Source organism: Grammomys surdaster, unplaced genomic scaffold, assembly GCF_004785775.1.
Source record: "Grammomys surdaster isolate TR1022 unplaced genomic scaffold, NIH_TR_1.0 125977, whole genome shotgun sequence".
Lineage (NCBI taxonomy): Eukaryota > Metazoa > Chordata > Mammalia > Rodentia > Muridae > Grammomys > Grammomys surdaster.
In genome coordinates this window covers 2738185-2750428 of record NW_021620793.1, presented here as the reverse complement: position 1 = coordinate 2750428, position 12244 = coordinate 2738185, and the positions used below count along the sequence as shown (strand labels likewise).

The 12244-nt window shown below is 51.6% G+C and overlaps 1 protein-coding gene across 1 annotated transcript in view; it reads left to right on the top strand.

Annotated features, from left to right (window-relative positions):
- The window catches only part of Kazn (kazrin, periplakin interacting protein), a 361892-nt gene extending 355610 nt beyond the window's left edge, over positions 1-6282 (top strand). The window contains exons 12-15 of the mRNA XM_028753965.1: positions 1798-1899; positions 2271-2437; positions 4079-4193; positions 6118-6282. Of these exons, the coding sequence (XP_028609798.1) occupies positions 1798-1899; positions 2271-2437; positions 4079-4193; positions 6118-6282 (549 nt within the window). The remainder of the gene's footprint in view (positions 1-1797; positions 1900-2270; positions 2438-4078; positions 4194-6117) is intronic.
- Positions 6283-12244: the final 5962 nt, after the last annotated feature.

Below are 12244 nucleotides of genomic sequence, written 5' to 3'. Positions count from 1 at the left end.
CATCTACCCATCCATCTAACCATCTATCCATCTACCCATCCATCCATTCATCCATCTGTCCATCCATCCATTAATCCATCCATCCACCCATCTGTCTATTCATCCATCCATCTTCCATCCATCCATTGTTCACTCATCCATCTATTCATCCATCTGTCCATCCATCCATCCATCCATCCATCCATCCATTCATTCTACTATCTCTTCCTCCCCCTCCCCCTTCTAGCAACTGCTTATTGGAGTAGTCAAGAAGCTATGCTCAGTTCAGAGGACCTGGGGAATCCTCATTCTCAGAGAGCTTATTGCTCATCAAGTCCGTGGTCATAATATTATGGAACCAGCAGGGTTCTCTGAACTGGGAAACACCTTCTTAGGGATCAAAGAGGGTTCCTGAGGTAGTGAGACTACACAGAGAGCTGTTGCAGGGATCAGCAGTTGCCAATAAGGGAAGTGAATGTAGCCAAGAGAACCTTGGGGACCAAGTCCCAGAGTCCAGGTCTGCAGTAGCAGTGACACAGAATGGGTGGGCAATGGGCTTGGGATGGAGAGGGGTGTGGAAACCAGGGCCCTGGCTGTTGTTGTAGGTTTAAGTTCTGATGCTTCTTAATTCTGAACTCTGCTAAGTCAGAGAATACAGGGCTCCAGTCTCATCTTTCGTAGCTTATCTTCCTATATGTTCCCTGAAGAAGGTCACTGTGAGGCTGGTCCTCAGGGTCCGGTCCATATGACTTTTTCTAGAGCCACATCAGAGCATAAGCAACTCAGTATTGACAGAGGAACAGAGAGAAGGCTGTTGACCTTGTGCCCCATCACCCCCTGCATGACTGGTCAGAAAGAGAAGATGGGAGCCCAGGCTCTGGCCTCTGGGATCCCCAGTATGACAAGAAGGGTAAACACTGGGTGTCCTGACTGTAATACGTGGAGCCAGTGCACTGAGATAAGGGGAAGTGATGGGGACTTTGGGCTAGAAGTCCTAGAGAGGATGTCTTAGTTACTGTGAGGAGACACCATGACCAAGGCAACTTGTAAAAGAAAGCATTTCCTTGGGCACTTGCTATCAGCTTTAGAAGATTAGTTTATTTCAATCACAGCAGGAAGCATGGCAGCAGGAAGGCAGGCATGGTGCTGGAACAGTAGCTCAGAGCTTACATCTGACCCACCAATAGGTAGAGGGACTAGGAATGGCATGGGCTTTTGAAACCTCAAAGCCTGTCCCCACCCCCTTACCCCCAGTGACACGTCTTCTCCAACAAGGTCACACTTCCTAATCCTTCCCAAACAGTTCCACCAAATGGGAACCAGACATCTGAGTATATGAGCCTATGGGGACCATTCTCATTCAAACACAGAGGGTACATCTCTGCAGGAGCTCTTGGTCTGGGAGTCAGAACCCCAGGCAACCTATGAAAGGGCAGCAAACTGATTCATCTATGGACCCAAAGATGGCATTTCAAGCCAGGATGCATAGACCTCAAGAGCCTCCCTATCATAGGCAGGGTCTCCACAAATGTCCACTGAGCACCTGCTGTCATCGCTGGGGCAGAGATGCCACAGGACTGGGACACAGAGTACATGGAGAGTGACGTCTCTTTCCACCCTCCACACCCAATTCCTTGCACCCGAGGAGGCAGATTCTTCTGTTTCACACAACACAGACGGTGTGGCTCGGGCAGCTGTGGGTGACCTTCTTCACACAAGCATGCTGAAGACCCCACTAACACCATGGAACTTCCTTCCACACGTGACCTCCGTGTGTCCCACATGTCTTCAACTGACTCCCTGTTTTCCAACTCCCAGGCTCTCCAGGAGCGCCGAGCCCGCTGTGAAACACAGAATACAGACCCTGTAGTCTGGACCAACCAGCGGGTGCTCAAGTGGGTTCGCGATATCGACCTGAAGGTGAGGGGAGATGGTGGTGGAGGCATGGGGGTGAGTCTCTAGCCTATGCCAACGACATGCAAATCAATGTCCACTTTGATGTAAGTTTGGGGGCACCATCACCCAGCCTGACAAGGACACAGCTTTCTGTCACTGGAGTAGGATCCCTGTTGGAAGCGCTTGTCACTGGGACGATTCTTAGCAATATTTTTTCTATAAAAATCTATGGCTCTTGCCAAGGCCCAGCAAGTATCAGTGACATAAGACGCCTATGTTCACAACCCTGAGGATAGGGAACAGGTCCCCTTCACTCTCAAATGAGTCAGCTGTTGGGGTCATATCCCTACTTGTCTCTGATGGTCCCTATTTCCACCTCACGCTTCTGCCCTCAGGAATACGCAGACAACCTGACCAACAGCGGTGTCCACGGTGCTGTGCTGGTCCTGGAGCCCACGTTCAACGCCGAGGCCATGGCCACCGCCCTGGGCATCCCTAGCGGGAAGCATATCCTCAGGAGACACCTGGCAGAGGAAATGAGCACCATCTTCCATCCGGCCAAGTGAGTGGGTATAGTACTCAGGACACAAGGCACAGGTTGAGGAATCGGATGGCACTGTCCCAGCTCTGGCCCTTGCCTGGCTGAGCGCCACTCATCCCTGCACCACACTGGTCAGGAAGATAAAGCTCGGAGAAGTTCAGATACTAGAAAGGAATATCAGGTCCTGAAGGCAGCACATGGTAAACCCGCTGCACTGGGGCATTTCAAGTAGGGAGAGCGAACGGTTCTGCTGGAGAAAGGCTGCATGAGGTGAGGCTTGAGCTGAGGACAACGCACTGATTTCATAGAACAAGGTGGCCATTCTGCCAGATGTAGTCATGGAGGCAAAGGTTTAGAAGCAGGATTAAGCAGATAAATGGTACTTCTGACCCAAGGGAGCAGATCACAGCCACCCACCCGCACTGGTCCCTTTGCCTAGAGAGAGATTGGGTTGGGTACCCAGACAGCCCAGACCCACCCTGTGAATGCTGCCTGGAGTCATACTTGGGGGGGGTGGATCCTTCTGATTTGTTGGCCTAGTAACTCTTTGGGAGCTGTGTAAAAGCTGTAGGATTTCTGTCTATGGGATCAAAAGAAGGAAGTGGGCTTCCTCCAGGACTTGGAGGCTGATGGGTCAGAGACAGAGAGGCAGTGCAGCCTTCAGCCTGAGCCTAAAAGCTTGTTGTCACCTCTATCTGTGATGTAGCCCATATGTAGGTCACACTTGGCTGGTGTGGCAAGGCCCCTTAGTTAGGTTCCATGAAGCTTTGTAGAGTGCCATGAACCCGGAGGATACACTTCAATCAGATGAGGGGACATAGAACCCCAAGAGTTCCTAAGGAGTTCAGAGACCACCTCAGTAGCAGAGAGAGCCCCCATCACCACCACTGCAGACAGTTATCCCAGGCACATGGTGAGATCCGTTGAGGTTCCTAGAGTTGAAACTAATGGGGCAGTTCTGCAAGAAGCCACACAAGGCAGGCCTCTGTCCTCCTTCCTGTTACTTCCTTCAGCTTTCAAAGACGAGGAGAAGCAGGTTATGGGGGTGGGGGAAATGTGGTGACCCTTTGGATCCTCCCAGTGTGATCCTCCCAGGATGCTGTGGGTTGGTGGAAGATACCAGTTGGAGAAACATTCCTTGTCATTAAGTTCAATATCAGGATTGTACCCTAGACAGCAACCCAGGCTGGGTGGACACAGCAGTCCTTCACAGTGATGTCACAAAATGTCATCAGCAAGGTGGGCACACACACACACACACACACACACACACACACACTATGAGGAAGGATAGTCATGTTTACTTTTAACAGTACTGGAGGTGGAACCCAGAGCCCTGCATATTCTAGACAAGCACTCTATTACAGAGCTATATCCACAGCCCTTTTATTTGTGTGTGTGTGTGTGTGTGTGTGCATGTGCGTGTGTGTGTACACCACATGCATGCCTGATGCCCATGAAGGCCAGAAGAAGGCATCAGATCCCTTGGGACTGTTGTTGCTATAGACAATTGTAAGCTACTGTGTGGGTGCTGGGAAGCAAGCCCCAGTCCTCTCTCTCTCTGAAGGAACAGCCGGTATTCTTAAGTAGTAAGAATAAGGGAGTAGGGACAGGGGCAGTAGGCTGTGTCTCTTACTAACTCTAACGTGTGAAATGTCACAGCTCCACAGGCATTCGGGATTCTGAGCGCTTTGGGACACCACCTGGCAGGGCCTCCAGCATCACCAGAGCTGGGAAAGAGGACAGCTGTGGCAACAGCAAGTACAGAGCTGGCCGGGTAAGTGGTCTTTCTGTCCATGGGGCCAGGCGTCCTTTCCTGGATGGACCTATGGCTCCTTTGTCACCTGTGAACCTGGAGCAGCCTCAGGTCACAGGTGCTCATAGGAGAGTCAGCACATACCTGGGCCCTTGCTTAAAATAATGCCCGGTGACAAGGATCCCTGCAAGGCAGAGTCTATGTATGGCAGGGTGGCTACAGTTTGTGGGATCCCCTCACCCTGGCCTCCTGAAACAGGGGGCCCCTGGGATGCAAAGTACCTCACACAGCTGGCTGCTGGGAGGGATCAGGGAACTCTAGACTCTGAAGACCTCTGACTTGGATTCTGAACTCCACAGCCAGCAAGGAACCTCTAGTGCACCCAGTAGGACAGCATAAGACAGGGGCAGCTCAACTCCACAGCCAGCAAGGAACCTCTAGTGTACCCAGTAGGACAGCATAGAGCAGGGGCAGCTGGCCAGAGATCAACAGAAACTCTAGATGTCACCAGTGTCTTGGTCACCACATGCACAGCACATCTGCGCTTTCACTTGGTGTCACCTGGACATCAGTTGAGCTCAGGAGGGGCATTGCAAGAACACGTTGTCACTGGCTTCTGAGGACACTGTCCTGGGCTAGCCATTCTTGGTTTTTGCTTTAGTTTTGGTTTTGCAGAGCTGGAAGTCGAACCCAGGGCTGGGGATCTTATGTGCTAGGCAAACACTCTAGCGAACTATACCCCAACCAGCCTTTCTTGTTTTCCTGTTTTATCTTTTAAAATATTTTTATTATATCTGTGTGTGTGTGCCCCAGCATGCATGAAGAGGTCACAGGACAACCGTAGGACTCAGTTCTCTGACACCGCAAGTGTGGGTGCCAGAGACTGGACTCTGATCACCAATCTCAGCCTTAAACACCTTTCCCCGCTAAGCCATCTCGCCAGCCTGGCCCTGTTTTATTTTTAAGACACATCTCACTGTGTAGCCAAATCTGGCCTGAAACTCACCATCCTCCAGTCCCAGTTTCCGAAGGGCTGGGAGCTTGCTTTCAGCTGTGAGTACCTTCATTCCAAAGGAGCAAAAAATTGTTGGGAAGGAGTGGGATGCATGTTCCTGCACAGATAGACACACATGCTGCCTGAATACACACATTAGGGAAGTCTGGAAGCCCTGTCTGAAACGTTCTTGTAGGGGACTCTCAAGTGGAGATGTACCAATCTAGAAAGATGGGCAGTTGAGCACATAACCGCTTAGTGTCGTGGGACGCTTAGTGTCGTGGGAGCAAGAATCAGCTCGGAACCAGAGGCTCCACCAAGAGGCCTCTGTGTGTGGGGACAGTTCCCACAGGCACCTGCTCTGAGCTGCCCATCCCCCACCCCCTGCCTTACAGCTTTTTGATCTTCCCAACAGTCCAACCAGGTCCCTGTCACTTTTCTCATCATGCAGCTGAGAAAAAAAAAATCAAGTCTCAGAGATGGGCAGTTGACTTCTCCCAGGTCCCACAGCCGGGAATATATAACCGGATCTCTAACACTCATGTACAAGCCTCAAGCCCATACTTGTGGCCCTACCAGACAGGGCTAGAGTTCCTTCTGGATGGAGCACACAGTGAGACCGCCTACATGTGGTCACACACACTCCCAGATATTGTCCCATCTACGGCTAAAAGCAGTGTGGGGGAGGGGTTGTAGAATCGTTAGTCTGAAGTCACCCCTGGTAAGTAATTCGATCTCTCTAGCTGGTAACTCAAATGTTGATTCTTTATGGGATTTCTGCAAATTCCCTCCATGTGTCTGGGCAGTAGGCATGATGCTAATATCGGAGGAGCCCAGAGAGGTGCCGAGAGATGCTGAAGGTCACACAGCATTTACACTGGAGATGCCACAGCACGACCCAGTTCTCATCTCTCTCTTCCTCTGTCCTCTGGTTTGTTTCTGTCTCCTCAGCTGCCCCTGGGGAAGATAGGAAGGGGCTTCAGCAGCAAAGAGGCCGATTTCCATGATGACTATGGCTCGCTTGAGAACGAGGACTGTGGGGATGAGGACCTCCAAGGCAGGCCCGAACAGTGCCGTCTGGAGGGATACAGCAGCCTGGAGGTCACCAACGTGTAAGAAAGCCTCATGACTCAACTCCAGAAGAGCAGGGAGGAGGAGCAGTCCAATGTCCCAGAGCCGTCCATCCCCACTGTACAGCGTGACTCGGGACTGAAGACAGACAGGATGTCAGAACAGAGTTCCCAGAGACGGTCACGATTTCCAGGGAGCGCCAAGGACAGAGAATGCCCACCTAGGTGTCTTGTATCTCTGAGGACGTTATCACCCAGCCTCAACCCAGCGGGTGGCCCTGAGACTGCTGTTCAAAGTACAAGCCAGATGCTGCTGGTACTTTACACTGGACTTACAAGGAAGAGTCAGGGAGGGTCAGTCTTTGGGCCTGGAATACCCTGCCAGGGGGAGCAGTAAATCCAGCTGATAACCAGTTGCAAAGTCAGCCAGCAGCAGCCAAGTGGTGAACGCTGTCAGCCCACTGGGCAGAGAACTTGAACTCTGACCTCCTCGCTCACTCTGGAAGGATGCAAATGGCCTGGGTATTTCTCTCACATTAAGAGCAGCACATCCTGAGGTGGACATGTCGGGACCAGGAGGGGAATCTCTCCAGGGCAGAGGGGCCTGACAGCAGAGCCCTAGGGGCTACAGACATCCTGTCACCAGAATGAATGTGATTTCAAGAGTGGGAGGGGATAGTTACTGAGCTCTGTCCCAAACAGCTATTCCAAGTGTGGGCATACAATGGGAGACTGCCTGTCATTAACCTGACAAACCTCTTTCGTGATGTCCCTATCAGCTGAGACAGGTAAGCTCACCCATGAGCTAACAGAGGTGCAAATCCCACAGAACAAGGTCACCAGGCCTTTCTAGCCTCTGTCTTGATCTGCCAGTGTTTTGCTGTGTGGTTTCCTCCCAGTGGCCTCACCTCTCTGTGCCTCAGTGTCTTACCTATACTACTTCCGGTTCCTCCCAGGGGTGCTGTGAGGATTAACATTCGCTAACATTTGTCCCAAGCTTTGAACCTCTCAGGAAACAGCTGTAAGGGATGGGATGGGGGGGGTTGAGGGTGGATGGAGAAGAAGGAGCCTAACTTCCACCCACAACATTTGCAGACACCAGGCGAGTTCACTCCGTGTTGGATCGGGAGATAGGAAAGAGGGGCATGCAGAACGTTTAATATTGAGAGTTTCCGAAAGCCAGGTCTGGGAGGGCCACCAGCACAGCCTGCGGGCCTACTGGGTGCAGGGTCCAAGCTGACTGAGCAGAGACTGCCTATTGGTGATAGGGAGGAGTGCAGGCAGCTGGGCTCTGTACCAGCTCTCCTCAGATTCCCACAGCTGACAGTGCGGGGTGTCGGGGGCACAGCCTCTGAGCCACCAAAGCCAGTCTCCTGCAGTGGTACGGAGAGCTTCCCTTTGTGGGAAGGCCACATAGAGCCTATGAACCTGAAAGGTGCTGATCCCCATGTTAAAGACATGGGTCCCACAGGCACAGTCTCCCTCACAACCTGAGTCCAGGGGCCTCGGGGACTGGGAGGAACCTTTCTGTCTGAGTGTCAGCCTCCGAAGGACACACGGCAGACACCAGGACTCGCAGGGTCAACCTCTGGGGTATAACCCAGCTTGGCTCAGGTTTTACACCCCTGAGTGTTTATAACATGCATTCCTGTCCCTGGAATCCCGAAGCAACTGAGCCCTTAGCCTAGCAAGGAGAGGGTGAGGTTCTCTTCTAATTGAAGCCAGCTGTCACTTTTAAACCAAGTTCCTAAGGGGTAACACAGCTTCTGGAGCCAGGAATATACTGACAGCCTTCCTGGAAATGTTGCTGGCTATGTGGGCTCCTTGCAAGGGCAGAGTCTAGGTAGGGAGAGACTCCACACTTGCTTCCTTCAGGCTGGGAGGCCTACAGCATCAGACGGCTCCTTCCCAGTGGACTCTGGGCTTCCGTCTTGGGCACGTCTGTCAGTCTCCATCCTTATCCAGTGGTCACTTTCAGCAGATTCTGTCTTGACTCCTCACTGCAGGATGCAGGGGTTGTTAGAGGACTAGGTTCAGAAGTGGAGAGAGTGGCTTTCTCCTAAGCCTGGCCTGCACGGGACAATTAGAACAGGGAAACACCACCCCACCCCACCACTACCGAAGTCTGAGGTCGAAGGTAGGTAGGGTCCTGTCAGCTATAAATTTGGACTGCAGAATCATGACAAAGAGTTCTACTAAGATCATGACAGCCCTTCCCAGAAGGCCAAGGACCACATCACAGGTTGTGGGGGAAAGTGTCTCCTGGGTGGTGGCACCTTCTGGGTCTCACGTTACAGAAGCCAGTGTGGATGGTGAGGATGCCCCTGACCCATGAAGGATTCATAAAATGCATGGCAAATGAACAATGAACTGCAGTGTCCCACACCTTCCCAGAGGGAATTTTAACAATGTAACAATAAATGCTCGGCCTTGCAGAGATCCTTCTTTCTTGTTGGCTTTCTCCTTTATTGTCCCAGCAGCCTCTTAGACAAGGGGGACTGGGAGCCCCTGAAACTAATGGGGGACTTCTTAGGAAGGCTGAGAGTCCTGCTTCACAAGGTCAGAGAGTTGTGGGGTGGGGATTTGAACCTTGAGCCTCTGTGCTTACAACTTACTCTCCCCTCCCCCACCCCACCCCCACCTCCACCCCCACATCTCTACACATCTCTGCTTTCTAGCATATGACTAACCTCTCCCCATGGCAACTCCATCAGAATCCAGGTACACTCTGGTATGCTGGGAAGTCCGTCTCTGGGTACCATCTCCTAAGGGAACTCTCACCATGCACTCTGGTGAGTTGAGCAAAGTCATTTGGGGTGCAGCTGGGCCGATCTGAGAGCCAGCACAGGCTTCCAGGCAATGGATCCAGGGATATCACACAGGGACCAAGATCATGACCAGCAGAGCGACCTTCCCTGCCAAGCCCTTGTCATCATAGGTGGGGCTGGCCTGTAGGCTCTACCCAGGACCCTTAGCGGCCCTGACAGAAGTCACCAGCCTAGCCCAGCTCATCCTGTCTACATCTCCCAGACAAGAGGCTCTGGCTTGAGACTAAGGTCAGGTAATATGCATCCTCTGAAGTAGGTGCCTAGCAGGCAGATGAAGAACTGGATGATACAGGAAGACAGCCCAGTCACAAGGTTTACCTGCTTCCACCAGCCTCTGCTCCTGAGGGACTGGTGGCCCTGGCCAAGTATCCCAAACAGCCTATGTGTCTTCTACTCAGTTTTTATGTGTTTGCTTACTTTTTTGAGTCAGGGTCTTGGTCTAGCCCAGGCTGACATGGGATTCATTCTGTAGCCCAGGTTAGCCTCTAAAGCAACAGTAATCTGCTACTCAGGTGCTGGGATTACACACATGTACCATCCCATCTGGCATGTTTTTGTTCAGCTTTAATATGAGATGGGCTTGCTGGATATATGGTGTGAGGCTGGCGTTTGTAAGTTCTTACTGAACCAGGCTATTTAATCCCTTGTTCTGTGTCAGGCACTCTTGGGCTGACAGGCCGTCTTTGCCCTCTAAGATTGCCATTCACAGAGCAATCTTCTAGGTCACTGGTTCTCAACCTTCCTAATGCTTTTACCCTTTAACACAGTTCCTCATGCTGTGGTGACCCCCGACCATAAAATTATTTTCGTTGCTACGTCATAACTGCAATTTTGCTCCTGTTATGAATTGTAATATAAATATCTGTGTTTTCCAATGGTCTTAGGTGACCCCTGTGAAAGGGTCGTTCAACACCCCACCAAGGGGTTGTGACCCACAGGTTGAGAACTTAGGTAGAAGGGGGAGGGGGCCCAGCTTTCAGATTTGTCAATGAGGAAAATTCTTCTGCTCTGGGGAATTGTACTATAAACACCTATGTGTCCAAGTGGCCACAGGCTGTGGCTCTGTGGCCCTGCGGGCGGAGCTCAGACCTGGAAAAGAACCCACATAAAGGTCCTAACTCCTTTAATTAGGGAGGTCCCCAAGGGGATGTATATAAACCACCTATGCCTCAGTTTCCCCAGCTGTCCTATGTGTAGAACAATCCCTACCAAAGGATGCTACTGTGGGGATTAGAGAGGCAGACCTGTCTTAGAAAACTGCAACTCAGGTAGGAATGACATCTGGCCACCTCTGGAGAAATCTAGGGTGTGGAGAAGAGCTAGAGAGTAAAGTGAAATATATTCTGGCCCAAGACATCGGATGGCACATCCAACTGTCATCGAGGGTCACCCTGAGTCCTTGAATTAGTGTCCCCACATCCTGAAACCTCTGTGAACTGCCAGGGTAACCTCCTGTCTGAATATCACAAGGGTCCTTTCCCCTGGGGCCTGGCTCTCTTAGCTGGAGAGAAAGGGATCCTTGGTCAAGATGGAAAGCCCTCTGGCCACATCAGAATAACCCATGGTTCCGTGGAACAGTCAGTTTCCATATCTGAGGGTTATCATTGGAGAACTCACCCAATCTCCGCAGAAATATCCAGAAAAACAATTGCATCTGTAACAAACATGTAGGCCATTGCTTTATCCTCGCTGTCTAAACAGTGTGATACTGAGTTCTATTTGTGCAGCACGTTGTACTGACAGGCAGAAGTCATCCAGAGGCGATGTGAAGCAGATGGGAGGATGCCTGCAGGCTACTGTGGATTACTGTTTCTGTTAAGGCCTTGTTCTCATTGTTGAGTAGCCACAGAGAGTCCCAGTCACCCACCCCCCCTGTGGTCCCAATCACCCACCCCATCCATGGTCCCAGACACCCACCCCATCCATGGTCCCAGACACCCACCCCATCCATGGTCCCAGACACCCACCCCATCCATGGTCCCAGTCACCCACCCCATCCATGGTCCCAGACACCCACCCCATCCATGGTCCCAGTCACCCATCCCATCCATGGTCTCAGTCATCCACCCCATCCATGGTCCCAGACACCCACCCCATCCATGGTCCCAGACACCCACCCCATCCATGGTCCCAGACACCCACCCTATCCATGGAAACTGAGGGAGGATTGTTTCCTAGTGTCATACCTCTTGAGAGCTGTAAAACCCAGAAAGCACTGACCACATACTGGGTGGACTGGAAACCCTAGCCTGTCTAAGCCAGCATGGCCATCTTAAGCTTCCTAAGAACTATCAGGAGAGAAGCTACATCCACAGCCCAAGGCTAGCTGCTTCTGAGGCATCTGTCCTTGGCCAGTAGCTGGCCACCCCCTCCCTATGTTCTTCATGGCTATCCCTCTATATTCACACATAAAATGACACTGTCTGTTTATAGACACATGGTCACATTGTACTAGACAACACTACCTCTCTGCTTAATCGTCAAATCCTGTCACAGTCTTAGGTACCAGGGTTAGGATGCCAACATCTAGGTTATGAGGGGATATGGTACATTCCGTAACAGCCTCCCCCTCCACCCCAACTCAGGTCGTATTTCAGTCACTTGATACAAAAGTCCCAGTTCAGTCACCCATTGTCTGAGTTTGAACAACGATTCCCACCCCTTCCTTCAACCCCTACTGACCAGTTATCTCCACACATCCATGCACACCCATGCACACCCATGCACACCCTCAATCTTTGCTGCATGGCCACAGTGATATGGGAGTTGGGGGAGGGGAGCCGAGACAACTCTGAATTCTCTTTTATAGAAACACTGACCAAAACTTGCTGTTCAAGATGCCTGCCTCTCTTACCCTGAGACTCCAAAGACAATAGCCAGATGTTTAGCAGTGGCCAGCCACCCCGTGTCTCCTCACTGTTCTCTCCGAGGTACCTCCAGGATCTCTATTTCCATACAGAATTTAGAAGCAGGGTCTACGATCTCCTTGTGAATCTGGGATGTGTACCTGAAGGCCTCTGTTCCCGCTACAATGGGGTGGGGGTGGGGGTGGGGAACTGGGTAGTTGACTCAAGGGCACAGCCAAGAGCTGGGCTTGCAGTTGCCCTGGAATGACCTTCCTGAGATGACAGATTTCAATCCCAATGTGGGCCACTAGATGGCGGGACAGGTCTCTTACCA